This window comes from Hemiscyllium ocellatum, chromosome 1 (genome assembly GCF_020745735.1).
Source record: "Hemiscyllium ocellatum isolate sHemOce1 chromosome 1, sHemOce1.pat.X.cur, whole genome shotgun sequence".
Classification (NCBI taxonomy): Eukaryota; Metazoa; Chordata; class Chondrichthyes; order Orectolobiformes; family Hemiscylliidae; genus Hemiscyllium; species Hemiscyllium ocellatum.
The window spans coordinates 14,273,940-14,297,148 of NC_083401.1; the positions used below are offsets into that span (position 1 = coordinate 14,273,940).

Below are 23,209 nucleotides of genomic sequence, written 5' to 3' on the forward strand. Positions count from 1 at the left end.
TAGTGGATCCACTGGTCTTCCCCACTCATGCCTAACTTGTGACTTCCAGCAGTCATTTGGAAGCAATGGCTTATAATCAGATTGACCTGAGATTTTATTACCAATTGAACATTTCAAATGCTGCAAACAGTGACAGTTTGTTTTTACATGCTCAGTTGTAATTGAAAATTGGTGGCAAATCATTAAGTGTGTAATTATATGTGAGGATCTGGCTGTTTCTTGTGTTCCCAGGTGATTTCCTGCCTCAGCTCAGCGGCAGTGAATCTTTGGTATGGTGGTCTGCTATCCTGCTTGTCTGTCAGACCATAACATGCAGAAGCAGAAGTTATCCTTTCAACCCATCAAGTCTGCTCCAACGTCCAATGAGATTGTGAATGATCTGATCATCCTTACCTCCACTTTTTCTGTCTTTTCCCCATGACCATTAAGAATCTATCTCAACTTTGAATATACTTAATGATTCAACATCAACAGCGCTCTGCGGTAAAGCATTCCACAGATTTACAATTCGCTAAGAGAATATATTTCTCTTCATCTCTGTCTTAAATGTGATTCTGAACTCTTGATCTCTCATCACCTTTGTTTCTTTAACAAAGAAATGGCAGAAGAATTAAATGGGTACTTCAGATCTGTGTTCACTGGGGAAGACACAAGCAATCTCCCTGAGGTAACAGTGGCTGAAGGACCTGTACTTAAGGGAATCTATATTTGCCAGGATTTGGTGTTGGAGAGACTGTTAGGTCTGAAGGTTGATAAGACTCCGGGGCCTGATGGTCTATATCTCAGGGTACTGAAGGAGGTGGCTCGGGAAATCGTGGATGCATTGGTGATTATTTTCCAGAGTTCGATAGATTCTGGGTCGGTTCCTGAGGATTGGAGGGTGGCTAATGTTATACCACTTTTTAAGAAAGGTGGGAAAGAGAAAGCAGGAAATTATAGACCAGTTAGTCTGACCTCAGTGGTGGGAAAGACGCTGGAGTCTATTATAAAGGATGAAATTACGGCACATCTGGATAGTAGTAACAAGATAGGACAGAGTCAGCATGGATTTATGAAGGGGAAATCATGTTTGACTAATCTTCTTGAATTTTTTGAGGATGTAACTCTGAAGATGGACGAGGGAGATCCAGTAGATGTAGTGTACCTGGACTTTCAGAAAGCTTTTGATAAAGTCCCACACAGGAGGTTAGCGAGTAAAATTAGGGCGCATGGTATTGGGGGCAAAGTACTAGATTGGATTGAAAATTGGTTGGCTGATAGGAAACAAAGGGTAGTGATAAACGGCTCCATTTCGGAATGGCAGGCAGTGACCAGTGGGGTACCGCAGGGATCCGTGCTGGGACCGCAGCTTTTTACAATATATGTTAATGATATAGAAGATGGTATCAGCAATAACATTAGCAAATTTGCTGATGATACAAAGTTGGGTGGCAGGGTGACGTGATGAGGATGTTAGGAGATTACAGGGTGACCTGGACAAGTTAGGTGAGTGGGCAGATGCATGGCAGATGCAGTTTAATGTGGATAAATGTATGGTTATCCACTTTGGTGGCAAGAACACAAAAGCAGATTGCTACCTCAATGGAATTAATTTAGGTAAAGGGGCAGTACAAAGAGATCTGGGTGTTCTTGTACACCAGTCAACGAAGGCAAGCATGCAGGTACAGCAGGTTGTGAAGAAGGCTAATAGCATGCTGGCCTTCATAACAAGAGGAATTGTATATAGAAGCAAAGAGGTGCTTCTGCAGCTGTACAGGGCCCTGGTGAGACCACACCTGGAGTACTGTGTGCTGTTCTGGTCTCCAAATTTGAGGAAAGACATTCTGGCTATTGAGGAAGTGCAGCGTAAGTTCACAAGGTCAATTCCTGGAATGGCGGGATTACCTTTCACTGAAAGACTGAAGCGACTGGGCTTGACTACCCTTGAGTTTAGAAGACTGAGAGGGGATCTGATTGAGACATATAAGATTATGAAAGGATTGGACACTCTGGCAGCAGGAAACATGTTTCCGCTGATGGGTGAGTGCTGAACCAGAGGACACAGCTTAAAAATACGGGGTAGACCATTTAGGACAGAGATGACGAGAAACTTCTTCACCCAGAGAGTGGTGGCTGTATGGAATGCTCTGCCCCAGAGGGCAGTGAAGGTCCAGTCTCTGGATTCATTTAAGAAAGAGTTGGATAGAGCACTCAAAGATAGTGGAATCAAGGGTTATGGAGATAAGTTAGGAAGAGGATACTAACTAGGAATGATCAGCCATGATCATATTGAATGGTGGTACAGGCTCGAAGGGCTGAATGGCCTACTCTTGCACCTATTGTCTATTGTCTATTCTTGAGATCACATGGTGCTTCGAAGTTTTCCCACTTGAAGAAGCAATCTTTTTGCTTCTATCCTGTCAAGTCCCTCAAGAATCTTGTATGTTGCAATAAGGTTTATTCTTCTATATTCCAACAAGTACAGGCCTTGTCTACTTCACAACTACCCAACCTACTCACAACTAAATTCTCCATCCCAGCCTTTTTTTTAATAATCACTCATGGGACGTGGCAATTGCTGACTGGACCAGTTTTTATTGGCTGTCCCTAGTTACTGTTGAGAGGTTGGTGGCAAACTGCCTTCCTGAACTGCTGCAAAGAATAAAGAACAATATAGCACAGGTATAGTCCCTGCGGCCCAACAAGCCTGCACTGACATATTTGGTCTCTCCATACTAAATCTGTCTTCACTTACAGGATCCATATTCCTCTATTCCCTTCCTATCCATGTATTCGTCCAGGCGTTTCTTGAACACTTCTATTGTGTCTGTTTCCAACCGCTCCTCTGGCCGTGCGTTCCAGGCACTCGCCACCACTGCAGTCCATTTGGTGCTGATAAAGCCACAATGCTGCAGAGGGGTTCCAGGATTTTGACTCAGTGAAGGAATGGCTATATATTTCCCCGTCAAGATGGTGAGGGGCTTGGAGGAGGACGGTGGTGTTCCTATGTATCTGCTGCCCTTAACCTTTCGGGTGGAAGTAGTTGTGGGTTTGAAAGGTGCTGTCTAAAGATTTCGGTCTAAATATTTGAGTTGGGGTGGTGGGAAACCGGTGTTGTAGCTGCTTCTGTGTGCCAAACCCATGGAAGAGACCGTCACTGATCTGGGATTTTTGCAGTCGCCCCCTTTATTTGACATGAAAACAAGATTTTCTAATTAATGGGAAAACTATTTAGTTACTACAGGAAGAAGTCCATCTTCAGCATTCAGTCCCACTACAGACACTCAGTAGCAGCAGTGTGTACTATCAATTAGATTCACTGCAGAAATTCACCAAAGATTCTCAGATAGCACCTTCCAAACCCATGATGGCTTCAATCTAGAAGAACAAAGGCAGCAGATACATGGGGACACCACCACCTGCAAATTCCCTCCAAGCCACTCACCATCGTGACTTGGAAATATATTGCTATTCCTTAAGTGTTGCTGGATTAAAATTCTGGAATTCCCTTCCCGAGGATATTGTGGAATGTAACATGTGGACTGCAATGGTTCAAGAAGGCAACTCACCACCACCTTCTCAGGGGCAACTAGGGACAGGCAATAAATGCTGGCCCAGCCAGCAGCACCCATAAGAGAATGAAAGAAAGAAACTCCCAGGTGCCTTTGACATAGTTATTGTTCGATCTCCTTGACGTGGGTTGTGATGATGTTTCTTTTTATTTGGGCGAGTAGTGGAAACTCTAAGGGGAGTATATTTTTAACATAGTCATCATGTTATTCAGAATAAAAGCTGTAGAGTGTATTAAAAACTTATTCATGTTTCTTCTGTCTGGCTCCATCTCCAGGGACAACCAGGACGTTTCTGCAGTGTGTGCTTACAGCATCGCAAATGTGCAGAAAGCTTTCGATGGGCAATATATGGAGTATAAAGGAGAGTCTGACAAGTGGGGCATTTATCGAGGCGAAATCCCGGATCCCCGTCCTGGCACAGTAAGTGGGGTATCAATTAAAGCAAGTGATTTCTACCCATTGCAATGAAGGGATTTACTTTACAATAAGGAAACAACTGGATGAAACATCTCAAGTGTTAGATCTGGTGTGGGGATTAAAGCACATGGGATTCGGGATAGTGTATTGAGCTGAATAGAAAACTGTTTGGCAGACAGTAAACAAAGAATAGGAATAAAGGGGTCTTTTTCCAAGTGGCAGGCAGTGACTAAATGGGTATCACAGGGATCTGTTCTAGGACCTCTTCAGAATATACATTATTGATGTGGATGAGGGAACTAAAAGTAATGTCGGCAAATTTGCAGATGACGCAAAGTTGGATGGGAGGATGAGCTGTGAGGAGGATACAGAGACTTCATGTGATTTGAATAAACTGAATGGACAAATGTATGGTAGATGCAGTGTATAATGTGAATATTTGTGAGGTGATCCACTTTACTGGCATGAACAAGAAGGTGGATTGCTCTCTGAATGGCTATAAATTTAAGAAAGGTGATTGTGCAGCAAGACCAGGGTGTCGTTATACACCAGCAACTGAAGCTGACACACAGGCAGTGAAGAAGGTGTGTTGACCTTCATAGTGGCAAGATACAAATAGAGGTGCAGGGGTGTCTTGCTGCAATTATATAGGGACTTGGTGAGACCACAGCTGGAATACTGTGTATAGTTTTGGTCACCTTATCTGAGGAAGAATACTCTTGCTATAGCGGGAGTCATGGTTTGTCAGATTTATTCTTGGGAATGGCAGGACTAATGTGTGAGGAGAGGTTGCATTGGTTAGGATTATATTCGCTAGAATTCGGAAGAAAGGGAAGAGAGGGGGTGGGGGAATCTCATAGAAGTGTATAAAATTTTAACAAGACCACACAGGGTAAATGCAGGGAGGATGTTCCAAAACAATGCGGAGTCTAGGATGAGGTGTCGCATTCTTAATGATACAGGGCAGACGTTTTAGGATTGAGATGAGAAGAAATTTCTTCACTTCGAGACTGGTGAGCTTTTGACTCTCACCACAGCAGGCAGTTGAGGCTAAAACATTGAATGTTTTCAAGAAGTAGTCAGATATAGCACTAAAGGGATCAAAGGATGTGGGAGAAGAATGAGAGGCAGAGGTGCAACAGGGTATTGATTTAGGTGATCAATGAACAGCAGTGCAGACTCAAAGGGCTGAATGGCTTACTCCAGCTCCTATTTTCTGTGTTTCTAAGGCACACAGGATGGAAATCTAAGGTTTGATAATTTATGGTGACTGCTGCTGAAAGGGCATGTGATTACATCCCCCTCTAAGTTGAATAGCCTGCTCATACTTTTCTGTAGATTCTTGAAGGATGCAGACTTGCAACACCATAGAACACACATGGAACTCCATTCCAGCAACAGAAATTTTCAGTACAGTAGGACCAATATCCTTCTTGGGTATTTGCTAGTGCTATTGATAGGGGTTTACACTAATTTGACAGAGGGACAGAGTGGACATCAGTTACTTTGGAAGACAGAGCATTATATCATCAAACCTAGACACAAGGAAGCATGTCAAGGCTGGTTGGCATTAATTTTAATGTCTTGCAAGTAAGGCAGATGAGTTGAGGGTGCTGATTAGTACAATGGGGCATGAGGTCATTGCTATCATGGAGACATGACAAGCTGCAAGTCAGGCAGCTCAATATTCCAGGATATTGAATCTTAGGTGAGATAAATTAGGAGGTGGTGATGTAATACTGATCAAGGAGTGATGACTGAAATAAGGAGAGATGCCATTTTAGGAAGTACAGCAATAAGGAGAGATGATACCTTCGAAGGTTCCTCACTTAAGGCTATAAGACCTTGAAGCAGAAGTCAATAATTTGGCACATCGAATCTGTTCTACCAGTCAATGCAATCATGGTTGATTTGATAATCCTCGATTTCACTTTCCTTGCTTATCCCCATAAATGATGATTCCCTTACTAATTACAGATTTGTCTGTCTGAGTCTTGAATACAACGGCAGAATGGCATAGATTTGTATTGTAAAATTCTATGACTCTAATTCCAGAAATTTAGTACCCTCTTTCCTGTCTTAAATTGGCAACCCTTTCTCAAATATTTTACTCTCTGGTTCTCGACTCCCCTCCAAGGGGATACAATCTCTCCTCAATTACCTGTTAAACCTCTCAGAAGCTGGTATGTCGAAGAGTGTGGTGCTGGAAAAGCACAGCTGGTCAGGCAGTGTCCGAGGAGCAGGGGAGTCAACGTTTTGAGCATGAACTCTTCATTCCTGATGCTTGAAATCTCCAAATCATAAATGCCTAAGAAAGGCCCTCCATGCTCAAAATAATAGAGAACCTTCTTTGGACTGCTTCCAGTGCCATTATAGCTTCCCTTAAGTATGGGAACCAAAACAAGATTTGGGGTGTGGTCTGACATAGTGCCATGCGTGGTTTTAGCAAGTCCTTCACATTTTTTATACTCCATTTTCTTTTAAATAAAGCCTAAGTGTATTACCGTCTCTATTACCTGTTGAACATTGTTGCTAACATTTTGTATTCACGCACAAGATTCCCAAATCCCTCTGTGGTGCAGTATTCTGTGCTCTTTGTTTTCCCATGTATATTCTATCTGCCAAGGTTTTTGTCACTCACTCAACTTGCTGTATCCCTTTTTAGACTCTTTGAGTCATCCTCACTACTTGCTTTTTCACCTATTTCTGTGTCATCCACACACTTGGAAGTGGTACTTTACTTTGCTCTTCCAAGTCATAAATAGGTATAGTAACTAATTATGCCCCCTGCAGTTATCCCTGTGGCACTCCACTTGTGTTGGATTTGAAATAGAAAAGAGGAAATCCTTAGTCTACAGGATGGTCAGATAGACAGAAGAGTAGCAAATGATATTAAACTCTGAGAAGTGTGAAAGGAAGCATTTTTGGGAAGACAGAACAAGACAACAGATTGTGCAATGAATGGTGGGACCTTCAGAAATACAGAGGATCAAAGAGACTTTGGTGTTCATGTCCAAACACCCTGAAAGCAAGAACGCTGTAGAAAGTAAGGGAGTAAATTACAATGTCCCTTGCAGAAATAATTATATCATCTATAACTATGAGTGAAGTGCCGAATGATTGGAGTGTGGCTAATATAAAGAGCAAAGAACAATATGGCACACAAACAAGCCCTTCAGCCCTCCAAGCTTGCACCAGCAGATTCTGTCCTTAGTTGCTCAAACTGTCTTCGCTTACAGGATCCATGTCTCTCTATAACCTTCCTATTCATGTATTGGTCCAAGTGCTTCTTGAATGCTGCTATTGTATCTGCTTCCACCACCTCCTCTGGCAACAAATTCCAGGCACTCATCACTCTTTGTGTGAAAGACCTGTCTGGCACATCTCCCACCCACCCCATATCCCATCCTACACCTTGAACCTGTGTCCCCTAGTAATTGACCCCTCTACCCTGGGACAAAGCCTCATTCTTTCCACTCTATCCATGCTATTCACAATCTTATAAACTTCTATCAGGTTGCCCCTCAACCTTGTACATTCCAGTGAAAACAAATCCAGTCTATCCAACCTTTCTCCATAGCTAAAATCCCCAAAGTCCTAGTAAACCTTTTTTGTACCCTCTCCAAAGAATCCACATCCTTCTGGTAGTGTGGTGACCTGAATTGTATACAATATTCCAAGTGTGGTCTGCTACATCTCTCAAACAGTGGAACAACGTTGGATGTTCTCTCGGCCTCTGGGACCTCACCGGTGGCCAAAAAAAGAGAAGATATCTGTCAGTGCTCTGGCAATTTGTTCTCTAGCTTCTGGGATAGATCCCGTCAGGACTCGGGGTCTTTTTAGACTCCATCAAGACCCAGGATTTCTTAAGATGCATAACACCTCTTTTTTAATAGCAACTCGGCTTAGAAATTTGACACTCCTTCCCTGAGATTATGCTCCACCGATTCCTCCTCTTTGGTGAATACCAACGCAAAGTATTCATTTAGGACCTCACCTACTGTCTCTTTTGGCTCCACACATAGACTGCCTCCTTTGTTCTTTAGTGGGCCAACCCTTTCCCTGGCCACCCTCTTGCTAGTTATATCTGTTTAAAAAAAACCTTGGGATTTGCCTTAATCCTGTTTGCTGATCCATTTAAGTTATTTAAGTTCTTAAATAAGTTACTTATTTAAGTTCCTTGCTACCTTCTGACATACCTCAAAGGTTTTGTCAGTTCCCATCCTCCTCAACTGTATGTATGTTTCGGTTTTCTTTTTGACCAAAGTCCTAACCTCACAGGTCATTCAAAGATTTTGTAACTTGCCATACCTATCCTTCCTTTTCACAGGAATGTGCCGCTCCTGAACTCTTATCAACTGCCATTTGAAATGCTCCCATATGTCCAATGTGGATTTACCCTCATTTTGTCTCCAAGCAAAATTTGCCAGTTCCTGCCTAATGTTGTTGTAGTTCACCTGCCCCCAATTTAACTCCTTCACCCGAGGACAGCTATCCATGAGTATCTTAAAACTCATGGTATTATGATGACTACTCCCGAAATGCCACCCCATTGAAACTTCACTCACCTGGCCGGGCTTATTTCACAAACCCAGGTCCAACATAACCCCTTCCCTGGTTGGACTGTTTACATACTCTGTCAAGAAACCCTCCTGAATGGTCCTCACAAATTCGGCCCCATTCAAGCCCCTAGCACAAAGTGAGTACTAGTCAATATAGGGGAAGTTAAAATCACCCACCACAACACCCCTGCTGGTTTTACGTCTTTCCAAAATCTGTCTCCATATTCATTCCTTTATCTCCTGCTTTTGGGAGGCCTGTAGTATACCCCAGTGATATCATCTTTCCTATTTGAGTTCTACCCATAATGCCTTGCTGCATGAGTCCTCTGATGTATCCTCCCTCAGTACAGCTGTGAGATACTCTTTTACCAGTAATGAAAACTCCTCCACTCCTTTTACATCCCCTTCTATCACACCTGAAACATCTAAATCCTGGGACATTAAGCTGTCAGTCCTTGGTGTGCCTTTGTTTAAGAAGGGTTGTAAGGAGAAACTGGGGAGCTATAGACTGCAAGGAAAATCATGTCTCACAAACTTGATTGACGTCTTTGAGAAAGTTGTGGAGAAGATTGAGGGCAGAGCAGTAAACTTTGTTAGTAAAGCCTTTTACAAGGTTCTGCATATAATTAGTAAAGTTAGGTCACATGGGATTCAGGGTGAGATAATCAATTGGCTTAACGGCAGGAGACACAGAGTGGTGGCAGAGGGTTGCATTTCAGAATGGAGACCTGTTACCAGCAGGGAGTGGTTCTGGGTCCTCTTTTATTTGTAATTTACATAAATACTTTAGCTGAGAATATAGAAGGCATGGCTAGTAAGTTTGCAGATGACACCAAAATTGGTGGCACAGTAGACCGTGAAGAAGGTTTTCTAAGATTACAAAGTGATCTTGATCAAATGGGTCAGTGGTTGAAAAATGGCAGATGGAGTTCAATCTGGATAACTGTGAGGTATTTCATTTTGGTATGACAAATAGGGACAGGACTTATACAATTAGTGATAGAGCCTTGGGTAGTGTTGTAGAATAGAGGGACTTAAGGGTTCAGGTCCATAATTATTTGAAGTTTGGATCACATATAGACAGGGTAGTTAAAAAGACAATTAGCATGCTTGCCTTCGTTGTTCAATCCTTTGCAAATAGGAGTTGGGAAGACATGTAAGGTTGAAGAGGACATTGGTTATGCCTCTTCTGAAGTACTGTGTTGAATTCTGGTTGCCCGGTTAGAGGAAGGATATTATTAAACTAGTGAGGGTTCAGAAGAGATTTAGCAGAATATTGGCGAATATGGAATGTTTGAGTATAAAAAAAAGGCTGGGACTTTTTTCACTGGAGCATAGGAGGTTGAGAGGTAAGCTTATAAAATGTTATAGCATAATGAGGGATATAGATTGAGTTAGTGTCTTTTCCATAGAATGGGGGAGTTTCAAATCTAGGGGACATATTTTTAAAGTGAGAAGAGAGGAATTTGAAAAAGACAAGGGCAAATTTTGTACCCAGGGTGATTTGTATGTAGAATGAACTTCCTGAGGAAGTGGTGTATGTGAGCACAGTAACAACATTTAAAAGACATTTGGATAAGTACATGACTAGGAAAGGTTTTACGGGATATGGGCCAGAAGCAGGCAGGGGGGACTAATTTAGTTTGGGATTATGCTTGACATGGACTGGTTGGATTGAGGGTTCTGTTTCCATGCTGAATGATGCTGTGACGCTATGACAGGTAGTTAAGGTGGTTAAGAAGCCATATAGAATATTTGCTTTTATTAATTGAAGTATTGACTACAAGAGCAGGGAAGCTATATTTAAGCTATGTATATTATTAGTTAGGCCACAGCAGCAGTACTGTGTGCAGTTCTGGTCACTACACTATTGAATGGATATAATTACATTAGAATGGATGCAGAAGAGATTCACTGGGATGTTGCTAAGGCTGTGGCAATTCAGCTATGAAGAGAAATTAGATAGGTTGGGCTTGTTTGCTTTTGAACAGGAAAGGAAAGATCACCGGACCCGAAACATTAACTCTGAATTCTGTTCACATGCTGCCAGACCTGCTAGCAACTTCTGTTTTTGTTTCTGATTTACAGCATTCACAGTTCTTTTGGTTTTTTATTAAAGCTGAGGGAGGATCTGATTGAGATATACAAAGTTCTGAGGGGAGTAGAGAGAGAAATATTTCCTTTAGTAGAGGGATCAATAACTGGGGTTTAGTTTAAAGAAAGGGGCAGAAGGTTTAGAGGATATTTAAGAAAATAATTTTTCACCTATGTCATGGTAGTTATCTGGAACTCACCCCCTAAAAGGGTGTTAGAGGTGGAAACTAACGTAATCTCTAAGAAGTATTTAGATGAACACTTGAAATACCATAGCATACAAGGCAATGGACCAAGTACTGTCAGATGTTACTAGAGCAGCTAGTGTTTATTGATATGCGCTGACACAATTAGCCAAAGGGCCCTTTTCCATGCTGTAAAATTCTATGATCACATGAGACAGCAGGCTGAGGAAATAAAAGCTTTTTCTGGGGATGTGGTTAGACAAGATGCCAACCTTCCTGCCAACAGTAAAAAGCACCAAATAGCATAATGTTATTGGACGTTACATCAAAGTTGTAGACTTTTAAAGAACAACGTCTTGCAAAAACAAACTGTTACAAAGATTTGTGGTCAGGATTAATTTCCGTTTGGTTCATTGTTTTCTATTTGTTTCAGTTCGAGAGCTGAAAACATTGTTATTGGAGGGGGACTGAAATGAGTCGCTCATTTAAATGATTTATAGAAGTTCAGAAAGGATTAATTGTGGGAAAGTTGGATTAACATCATTAAAGATATAATCAGTAACTTTAATACTGAGATGGTGAGGAAGGCAACGGATGCTGGATTTGCATCAGTAGATCAGTAGTTAAGGGCAGCACGGTGGCACAGTGGTTAGCACTGCTGCCTCACAGCGCCAGGGACCTGGGTTCAATTCCCGACTCAGGCGACTGACTGTGTGGAGTTTGCACATTCTCCCCGTGTCTGCGTGGGTTTCCTCCGGGTGCTCCGGTTTCCTCCCACAGTCCAAAGATGTGCAGGTCAGGTGAATTGGCCGTGCTAAATTGCCTGTAGTGTTAGGTAAGGGGTATATGTAGGGGTATGGGTGGGTTGCGCTTCGGCGGGTCGGTGTGGACTTGTTGGGCCGAAGGGCCTGTTTCCACACTGTAAGTCTAATCTAAATATACAGTCATACTCATATACAAAAATAATGTAATAGGGTTGGCCATTTAATCTTGCTGCTATTCAGTATTATCATAGCTAATGTTTGAATTTCAGACTTCCATCTCTCCCCAGTGGCCTTTGATTTCCTTACCTAAAAAGAATCTACTTAACACTGCCTTAAAATTATTAATTAATCCATCTCCATCACCTTCTGAGGTTGCAAAACTCTCTGAGAGAAACAAAACTGTCCTAAAAGGGTAACTTCTAATTTTAAAACATTGCCCCTAGTTCTGGATTTATCCACAAGAATAAAAATCTTCTCTACATTTACCTTATTAAGAATGTTGAGGATCTAATAAATTTTGATCAAACCTTCTGATTTCTGTTGAAATCAAGCCCAGTCTATCCAATCTTTCCTCATAAGACATCCCACCCATTCCAGATGTCACTCTGGCAAACCTCCTCTGAATCACTTTCACTGTATTTACATCTTTCCTTCAATAAAAGGAGATAAAAGGCTGCACTCAAAATTTGAAATGTAGTTTCACTTAAATAACTGAAGGTGAACTCATTTGTTCAGTTCCTCTCATGATAAAGGCTAGTATCCGATTAATCTTTCTGCTGTACCTGCAAAATAATATTTTGTGACTCATGAGGAAGAAATGAAATTGTCCCTGGACTGATAATCCGAACCCCAAAGTTCTGTTGGTTGTCATAAAGACCATCTGGTAATGCCGTTTATGGAAACAAGCTTGTCATCCTACTGCTAACCTGGCCAAAATGAGATTCCAGATCCACAGCAATGAAAATCCTAGAATCATATAGCATGAAAGTTGACTCTTAACTGCAACCTGATAATTAAGGCTAGGTAATAAGTGTTGGCCTAACCAATGATGACCACATTGAACAAATAATTTTTTAAAAGTACGCTAATGACTCTGCACCTCTGGGTTGCTGTTCAGGCTGGTTGGAAGAGTACTTTAGTCTTCTTGGTTTTTAACGAGGGACCTTTTTTTGAATATATTGTTTGGAAAAGGAGTTCAAAATGACCTGGAGCTCAATTTCTGAATGAGCATGCACACAAGTGTAATCTTGTTTTGAATGTCTCTGACTGAGGCTGGGTGAAATGATTGATGATCAGTGGCAAGATCCTGGAGAATCACGTCCCAGAGCCTCCACTGAACAGGTGGAGACAGTGTGCATCATTGCAATGCAACATTACTTCCAATATACTAGCTCAGCCTTCAGATGACTGAGGAAAAGTATATTTTAGGGCCAGGATCTCAAACCCAAAGCTCAAATCATGGTTTTCCTGGCAGCGATGCTGCTGCTCTCCTGTTTGCTTTGGTGAATCAAACTAGCTCCAGCAGATACCTCAAAGCACAAGATAAGCATAATGGTACTTTCACATGATTGTCTTCATCCAAGAAGGGCAGTTCAATAGCAATGTCCTCTCTCAAGCCAACTGTCCAGCTTTGAGGTGCTAATACACTCAAAACCAGTTCTATTGGACAGGACTTGATATCCATATGCCTGACACCTGTACTCCATAGCAACTATTTAGACCTCAGTCACGGCAGAAGACTCCCCCCAGAAAGTCAGCAGAATCATTTTAGGGATATCCTCAAAACATTCCTGAAAAAAAACCAAACATTCCCACTGACTCCTGGGGAGTCCCAGGCTTGTGATTGACCAAACTCAAGAAGGCTCATGCAGGAGAGCACTGAACACTTGGAGATTTTTTTAGGAACATGGAGAAATGAAGTTAAGGCATGTGAGGGAGTGTACATGCCTCCAAATCCAATCTTTATCCAACCCTTCAATCAAAATGAGTTCATGTCTGCAGGTCATGAACTCATGATCATGGCTCATATGGCATTTCAGAGCCCATTATCAAACTGAAGTGGATGCAACTAATCCTTGATCCTGAGGGACGGCCGAAGGGATGGATTACTGAATATTTGCCTGAGGGTGTTGACTTAGTGTCAGCAGAGATATGGCATGACAGTAACTAGCATGACTGGATAGTGGTGCAGTGGTTATGATACTAGACTAATAATCCAGGCATCTGATTGAATGAAGCAAAATCAAAAGTTGCTGGAAAACCTCAGCAGGTCTGGCAGCATCTGTGGAGAGAATCAGAGTTAACATTTCGGGTTGTGTCACCCTGCCTGAGAGCTGAGGAAGTTCTGCGGGGTTCAGAGGAGCGGTCACTTTACCTGAAATGTTAACTCTGATTTCTCTTCACAGATACTGCTAGACATGCTGTGCTGTTCCAGAAATTTCTGATTTACAGCACCAGCACTACTTTCGTTTTTTGTCTGAATGAATGCCCCGAAACATGGGACTAGAGATCTCAGTCAAACAAAAGTTTAATCTTATTATTAATAATGACAAAGCTACTGTATTGTCACGAAAACCTATCTTGTTCAGTAACTTCCTTTAGGGGCAAGACTCTGCTGCTCTTTCTCAGTCTGTCTTAGCTGCAACTACAGACCCATAGCAAAATAGTTAACTGATAACTGTCATAGAACAACACAGAACTTAGAACAATATAGCGCAGAATAGGACCTTCAGCCCTCGATGTTTCACTGACCTGAGAACTAATCTAAGCCCATCCCCCTACACTATCCCATCATCATGCGTGTGCTTATCCAAGGACTGTTTAAATTTCCCTAAAGTGGCTGAGTTAACTACATTGGCAGGTAGGGCATTCCACGCCCTTACCACTCTCTGTGTAAAGAACCTGCCTCTGACATCTGTCTTAAATCTATTACTCCTCAAATTGTAGCAATGCCCTTTCATTAAAGCTGACATCATCATCCTAGAAAAAAGACTTTCACTGTCTACCCTGTCTAATCCTCTGATCATCTTTTATGTCTCTATCAAATCCCCTCTTAGCCTTCATCTTTCCAACGAGAACAAACCCAAGTCTCTCAGCCTTTCCTCATTAGACCTTCCCTCCAGACCGGGCAACATCCTGGTAAATCTCCTCTGCACCTTATCCAATGCTTCCACATCCTTCCTGTAATGGGTTGACCAGAACTGTACACAATATTCCATGTGTGGCCGCACTAGCGTTTTGTATAGTTGCAGCATGACATTACGGCTCCAGAACTCAATTCTTCTACCAATAAAACCTAACACACTATATGCTTTCTTAACAGCACTATCAACCTGGGTGGCAGCTTTCAGGCATCCAAAATCCCTCTACATTTCCACACTACCAAGAATCTTTCCATTCTGCCTTCCTGTTATTCTTCCCAAAGTGAATCACCTCACATTTATCTGCATTGAACTCCATTTGCCACCTCTCAGCCCAATTCTGCAGTTTATCCATGTCCCCCTGCAACATGCAACATTCTTACATTCTGTTCACCACTCCACCGACTTTAGTGTCATCTGCAAACTTACTAACCCATCCACCTATGCTTGTGTAAGTCATTTATAAAAATGACAAACAGCAATGGTCCCATAACAGATCCTGGTAACTGGACTCCAGGCTGAACAGTTTCCATCAACCACCACTTGCTGCCTTCTTTCAGAAAGCCAGTTTCTAATCCAAACTGCTAATTCACCCTCAATCCCATGCCTCTGCATTTTCTCCAACAGCCTACCATGTGGAACCTTATCAAAGGATTTGCTGAAGTCTATGTATACCATGTCAACTGCCCTACCCTCATCCAAATGCTTGGTCACCTTCTAAAAAACGTTCAGTGAGGTGTGAGAGACATGACCTACCCTTGACACAACCATGTTGATTATCTGCAACCAATTTGTTGCTTGCTAGATGATTATAAATGTTATCTCTTATAATCCTTTCCAAAACTTTTCCTACAACAGGCGTAAGGCCCAATGGCCTATAATTATCTGGATCATCTCTACTGCCCTTCTTGAACAAGGGCACAACATTTGCAATCCTCAAGTCCTCTGTACTAAACCTGTAGACAAAGCTGACTCAAAGATCAAAGCCAAAAGCTCCAACACCTCCTCCCTAGTTTCCTAGCAAATCCTCGGATAAATCCCATCCGGCCCAGGGGACTTATCTACTTTCACTCATTCTAGAATTGATAACACCTCTTCCTTACTAACCTTGATCCTTTCTAGTCTAATATCTTGTATCTCATTCTTCTCCTCTACAATATTCTCCTTTTTCTGAGAGAAAACTGATGAGAAATATTCGTTTAGCATCTCTCCGATCTCTACAAGGTCCACACACAACTTCCCACTTCTGTCTTTGACTGGCTCTATTCCTACCTTAGTCATCCTTTTATTCCTCACATACCTATAGAAAGCTTTGGGGTTCTCCTTTATTCTAACTACTAAAGACTACTCATGTCCTCTCTTTGCTCTTCTTAACTCTCTCTTTTAAATCCTTCCTAGCTAATCTGTAACTCTCCATCGCCTCATCTGAATCATCTCATCTCATCGTCACTTAAGCCTCCTTCTTCTGCTTAACAAGAGATGTAATTTCTGTAGTAAATCACGATTCCCTTACCTTATCACTTCCTCCCTGCCTGACAGGGACATACCTATCAAGGGCATGCAATATCTGTTCCTTTAATTAGTTCCACATTTACATTATTACCATCCCCTGCATTTTGCACTCCCATTCTATGCATCCTAAGTCTTTTGCATTATAATTGCTCTTGCCCTGTGGCATGTACCTATCCCTTTCCATCGCTAAACTAAACGTAAACAAATTACGGCCACTCTCTCCAAAGTGCTCACCTACAACTAAATCAAACACCTGGCCTGGTTCATTACCAAGCACCAGATCCAGTGTGGCTCCCCTATCGTCAGCCCTTCGACATACTGTGTCAGGAAACCCTCCTGTACACATTGGACAAAAACTGATCCATCCGACTTGCTAGAGTTATAGCATTTCCAGTCAATGTTGGGGAAGTTAACGTCCCCTATAATGACCACACTGTTCCTTTCACTCTTACCCAGAATTGTTTTGAAATCCTCTCCTCTATAGCCCTGGAACGATGCAGACCCTATAAAAAACTCCCAGCAGTGTGACGTCTCCTCTCCTGTTTCTAACCTCAGCCCATGCTACCTCAGTAGACGAGTCCTCGTCAAAAGGTCTTTCAGCTACCATTATACTGCCCTTGACAACAAGGCCACACCTCCCCCTCTTTTACCGCCTTCCCTATTCTTAATGAAAGATCTAAACCCTGGAATCTGCAGCCTGCTCTATCCATGTCTCCAAAATGGCCATAGCATCGAAGTCCCAGCTACCTATCCATGCTGCAAGCTCACCTACCTTATTTCGGGTACTTGTGGCATTGAAGTAGGCACACTTCAAACCAGAAAAGCGCAGCAGGTCAGGCAGCATCCAAGGAGCAGGAGAATCGACATTTCGGGCATAAGCCTGAAGAAGGGCTTATACCTGAAATGTCGATTCTACTGCTCCTTTGATGCTGACCTGCTGCGCTTTTCCAGCTCTGATCTCCAGCATCTGCAGTCCTCACTTTCTCCACACTTCAAACCAGGTTGCTGTCTGCCAGCACATTCCTGTGACCGTGAAATCCTGTCCATGCCCTTACTCTCATCTTCCTGTGTACTGGAACTACACCTCAGGTTCCCATCCCCCTGCTGAGCTAGTTTAAACCCACCTGAATAGCATCAGCAAATTTCACATGCAGGATGTTAGTACTCCTCTGATTCAAGTGAAGACCATTCTGTTTGTAGAGATCCCAGCTTCCCCAGAATGAGCCCCAATTATCCATGTACCTGAAACCCTCCCTCCTGCTCCATCCCTGCAGGATTTGAAATGTCCTTTGAAATGTTCAAACACAACCAGCTATATTAAAATATTACAGAAAAAAAAGGCACAATTGGTGTATCTTCACTAGAAAGACTGCAGTGGTTCAAGAAAATAGCTTGCCACCATCTTCAGAGGGACAGTAAGTGTTCATCTTCCTGTGATTTTGACATAGCCAGAACTAATGAAAAAAATGTAAAGGTGCTGGTGTTGTTAAAGATTAGAAACTCAGAGCTACTGAAATTAATGGTTCATTTTTTAAAATTTTATTTAGTGCATCACTAGCCAATTGAAGGAAAAGGGCTACAACACATCCTTGGACCTGCCAGACAATGTACTGATGTTTGTTCGAGATCATCTTCTGATGGCTGCTTGGATCTACCCAATTGGTGGGAAGCCACTCCTCATCATGAGAGACACTCTATATTCCAAGATCCTAGTGAAGAAAATGAATGCTGGGACTGAGGTTTTGTACTTGGGTACAGGTGAGCAAATGTAATCCTTTTTTTACATCTGCAGTTTGATTTGTCTTCTGTTATTTGTGATCCAATTAAACAGAGTGATCTGTCTCTGCTACTGACTACTTAGAAGGACTGTATATTGTATTTGAAGTGTCCAAACATCTTCAGCTTCATCAATGAACTTGCCTCCATCCTAAGGTCAGAAGTGGAGATATTCACTGATGATGAACCATTTATGACTCCTAAGTTACTGAAGCAGCCACTGTCCAAATTCAGAGCTGAAAATGTGTTGCTGGAAAAGCGCAGCATGTCAGGCAGCATCCAAGGAGCAGGAGAATTGACATTTCGGGCATGGGCTCTTTAGGCTGAAGAAGGGCTCATGCCTGAAACGTTGATTCTCCTGCTCCTTAGATGCTGCCTGACCTGCTGCGCTTTTCCAGCAACACATTTTCAGCTCTGATCTCCAGCATCTGCAGTCCTCACTTTCTCTCTCTGTCCAAATTCTGCAAGGCTGGACAGTATCCATGTTTGAACTGAGAAGTGGCAAGTAACATCTGCACCACATCAGTGCGAGGAAATGGCCACCTCCAACAAGAGAGAACCTAATCACCATCCCTTGACATTCAGTGACATTAATATCTCTAAAACCCCACTCTCAACAAACTGAGGTTCCAGTCACCAGAAATGTAAAGGGACTGACCATATAAATACAGTGACCACAAGAGCAGGTCGGAGGCTAGTAATGCTGGAGAGAGTAAGTAACATCCTGACTCCTCAAGGCCTGTCCACCACCTACAAGGCACAAGTCAGGGGTTTGATGGAATACTCCCACTGACCCAGATAGGTGCAGCTCCAACAACACTCATGAAGCTTGACAGCATCCAGGATAAGGAGCCTGATTTATTTGCATCACATCCACTCCCTCCACCACCATTGCTCAAAGCAGCAGTGTGTATGATCTACAAGGTGCACTACACAAGTTCACACAAGATCTTTTCTGGTGAAAGGTAGACCCCCAAGATATCCACTGTAGGGATTCAATGATGGTATTGCCATTGAATGTCAATGATGGTTATATTGTCTCTTATTGGAGATGGCTGTTATATGACACTTGTGTGGTGTAAATGTTGTTTGCCACGTTTCAGCAAACATAGTTATTGTCCAGATGTTATTGCATTTGAACATAAACTGCATCAGTATCTGATCCCCACTTCTGATCTTCCACAACCAGATTCCAATGATCAGGTATAATTCCTACCAGAAGCAAGCTTTCCCCCCAATTCCCATTTTTGCGAGGGTCCTTGATGCCACACTCGATCAGATGCAGCCTTAATGTCAAGGCAGTTACCTTTGTCTCAGGAGTTCAGCTCTTTTGTCCATGTTTGAACCAAGACTGTAGTGAGGTCAGGAGCTGAGTGGCTCTGGTGTAAACCAATCAGTGAGCAGATTATTTTTTCCCTGAAGTTGTATTTTATTAGTAACATCCACTGGTAAAGATTTATCTCCTAAACAGTATGGTTCTGCCCAAAGAAGTGTGCCAACTGATGGAAGCAAGTGCTGATTAATAATATTGATGAAATTTCCATTACTTTACCAGTGATTGAAAGTTGACCATTGGGACAGTTATTGGCCAGGATAGACTTGTCATACTTGTCGAGTGTAGGACATACCTGGGCAGTTTTCTTCATCACTGCCAAAAAGGTGACAGTGTTGGAACTAAACTGGAACAGCTTGAAATGAGGAGGAGCATAAATCTTCAGTACTTTGGAATATCATCTTCCATAACCTTTGCAGTATCTAGTGTGTCCAGCTGTTTCTTGATATTGCGTGGAGTAAATTAAATTGACTGAAGATCAGCATTTATCAAGGTGGGGACATCTGGCTGAGGCTGAGATGGAGATTTTTGCAAATGTGACAGATTTATCCTTACGTTTTGATTTTCTGGTCTCCCCCATTATTAATAATGGGCCTATTTGAGTAGTTGTTTAATTGTCCACCACCATTCGTGCCTGGATTTGGCAGGACTGCAGAGCTTAGATCTAATCTGTTAGTTGGGAATTATTTAGCTCTGTCTATTCCAGCATTCAAGCAGCAGTATCAGTGCTTCCTGGGAGAAAGGTAGAGGTATACTAGAGCAATGCGGTGCAATGTTATGCATAATCTTGTGTGTTAGTCTCCATTGGTTTAGGGAGTTATGTACCCTCTCCAAATCAACACCTCGAAGAGAGAATGGGAAGATTGGTGGAGGCATTTTGTTAGTGTTTCAGTCAGCTGGTGCAGCAAAAAAATGTAAAATGGGAGAGCTTGCATTTATTATCTTAAAAGCATTGGAATGGACTATCTGTAGGCCCCTTCTGAATGTAATTAGAGTTTCCAGTTGATACCCTACTCCATAAATTAATGAGAAATTGGAAAGTGGAAGCATGCACTACAGTTCTGACAACAAGTCTCAAATTGTCATACCAGGCTTAACCACTTCTTTTTTTTAGGCAACATTTCCTGTTCTTAAGGTTGTATACTTCAGAATGGCAGAAAAGTCTGGAACAAATGATATACATTTGCTAGGATTGATACATGACATGTTACAATCCAAGGAAGAGAAACCAGGGTTACAATGGTGTACAGGAATTATTGATATTTGAGTATATTGATTGTACATAAAACTCCTGCAATCATAGTTAACAAACTGGAATACTACCATTGCATGTATTTTGGTGATATAGTGGCAATGTCACTGGATCATAATGATGAAATACATCCAACAATACTGAAAGAAATGAGAATGGAAATTGCAGAGGCACCAGCAATAATCTTTTATTCTTCAGATGTGGTGCCAGAGGTGTGGAGAATTGGCTTTAGGGACACTTTTGACAAGGTCCCATATACATAAGAACATAAGAACTAGGAGCTGGAGTAGGCCATCTGGCCCTTTGAGCTTGCTCCACCATTCAATAAGATCATGGCTGATCTTTTTATGGACTCAGCTTCACTTACCCACCCACTCAGATAACCCTTAATTCCGTTATTGTTCAAAAAAAATCTATCTACGCTTTAAAGACATTTACTGAAATAATATCAATGACTTCACTGGACAGAGAATTCCATAGATTCACAACCCTCTGGGTGAAAACATTCCTCCTCAATTCGGTTCTAAATCTGTTCTCCCTAATTTTGAGGCTATGCCCTCTTGTCCTAGTTTCACCTGCCAGTGGAAACATCCTCTCTACATCTCTCTTATCTATTCCCTTCATAATTTTATACGTTTCAATAAGATCCCTCCTCATTCTTCTAAATTCCAATGAATATAATCTAAGCCCATTTAGTTTCTCTTCATAAGCCAACCCCCTCAACTCTAGAATTAACCTAATGAATCAACCTCTGCACCCCATCCAATCTCAAGTAAGGAGACCAAAACTGCACACAGTACTCCAGGTGTGGCCTCATCAGCACCCTATACAGCTACAACATAACCTCCCTGCCTTTAAACTCAATATTTTAGCAATAAAGGACAAAATTTCATTTGCCTTCCTAATTACCTGTTGTATCTGCAGACTAACCCACTGAGCTTCATGCACAAGGACATCCAGGTCCCTCTGCACAGCAGCATGCTGCAATTTTTTACCATTCAATTAATAGTCCTTTTTACTGTTACTCCTACTAAAATGGATGACTTCACATTTATTAACATTGTATTCCATCTGCCAGGCCTTTGCCCACTCACTTGAAATATCTACATTCCTCTGCAAAGTTTCACAGTCTTCTGTCACTCCTTAGTGTCATCTGCAAACTTTGACACACTACACATGGTCCCCGACTCCAAATCATCTAATAGATTAGATCTGAACTCTGTATCTAGTCAATAGTAACCCTATGATGTTGATAATAGGAAATTCTGCGATGATAGGGAGTGATGATTATATTTGCTCTTGTTGGAGATGGTCATTGCCTGTGTAAGAATCATGCTTTTTCACTTTGATGTTTACATTACATTACATTACATTACATTACCTACAGTCCACACCTTCGGCCCAACCAGTCCGCACCGAACCTCCGAAGAGTAACCCACCCAGGCCTATTTCCCATGCACCTAACACTATGGGCAATTTAGCGATGTGTTTAATAATTGTGGGCTGCAAACAGGAAAAGCTGCTTTAAAAAAAAAAGATTTACCAGGATGGCTGTATAAGTTAACAGCAAAGAATGTGTTGTAATTGTATACTTCCTTTTTTTGTGGCTGTGGGTTCCTGCACTATACAGACGAAGAGATGAGGTGCTGGTTGCAAGTGAAGCTGACTGCTCTCAGCCAACTGTGTAGGTTCGAACCAGAAAGAGAGAGAAAGACACATAGGTGTGTGCTGTTGTTTGTCCCAGAACAGCTACTTGTTCTCTGCAATAAAAAAAATTGTTTAATCTTAAAGAATATCAGTTACCTTCCCTGCAGCAGTTGCTGTGAGCTGTGACTTTTGAACTGATAAATCAGAGACATTTTCCAAGTGAATCAATCACTCTTCTTACAAATCAGTGAAAGCTTCTGAGCGATACAACGGAACTAGCCTGAAGTAAGATCATCTTGACATCAGAATTGAGAAGCAAAGACCACTAGGGTGACTTTCTAGTGTTTCATCTACCTCCCCCGATAATAATTTTTCTGATTTGTCTGTCTGTGTGGGGTGTGTAAGGAGGAAGTTTGTAAGAGGATTAGACTTTTGGTCAGCAGTGTTATATACCAATGGTTTACCTGTAGCTGCAGACTAATTACTTATAATAAATAATGAAATTTGTTTGAGTAGAAAAGCTTGTCTGTGTTTTCTATCTTGGTCTGAAAGTTAGAGATTTTGGGATAGTGTACATATCTTAAAAATACTAACATTTGGTACACCCCCAGGAAAAGTGGGCCTCAATTTTTATCAGTCAAGAGTGCAGATGGAGTAGGTGGCAATCAGCAGAAACTTTCTTTGTCCTGAATGGGGTATGGCATTGAGGATTTCTAGAACAACTACATCCCAACTGTAGAGAACTGACCCACCACCTCTAGTGGGTCTGTCTTGCTGGTGAGAGTTGTTGGTGGTACTTGAGACAGTGTCTGTGAGGCATGATTCTGAGAGTATGATTACATCATTTTGTTGCTTGACTAGTCTGTGGGACAAAAGTCCCAGATGTCCATAAGAAGGACTTTTTTTGCATCACTAGTTCTGTATTTTTCTGCCATTGTTATTCCTAATGCCTTGGCCAATGCTGGATTGTCTGTCT

General features: G+C 41.9%; 1 protein-coding gene across 2 annotated transcripts in view; it reads left to right on the top strand.

The window, feature by feature from the left end:
- The window catches only part of sema4f (sema domain, immunoglobulin domain (Ig), transmembrane domain (TM) and short cytoplasmic domain, (semaphorin) 4F), a 234,365-nt gene that overhangs the window by 188,459 nt on the left and 22,697 nt on the right, over nt 1-23,209 (top strand). For both annotated transcript variants that reach the window (XM_060837263.1, XM_060837356.1), the window contains exons 9-10: nt 3,827-3,971; nt 17,773-17,983. In XM_060837263.1, coding sequence (XP_060693246.1) covers nt 3,827-3,971; nt 17,773-17,983 — 356 coding nt within the window. The remainder of the gene's footprint in view (nt 1-3,826; nt 3,972-17,772; nt 17,984-23,209) is intronic.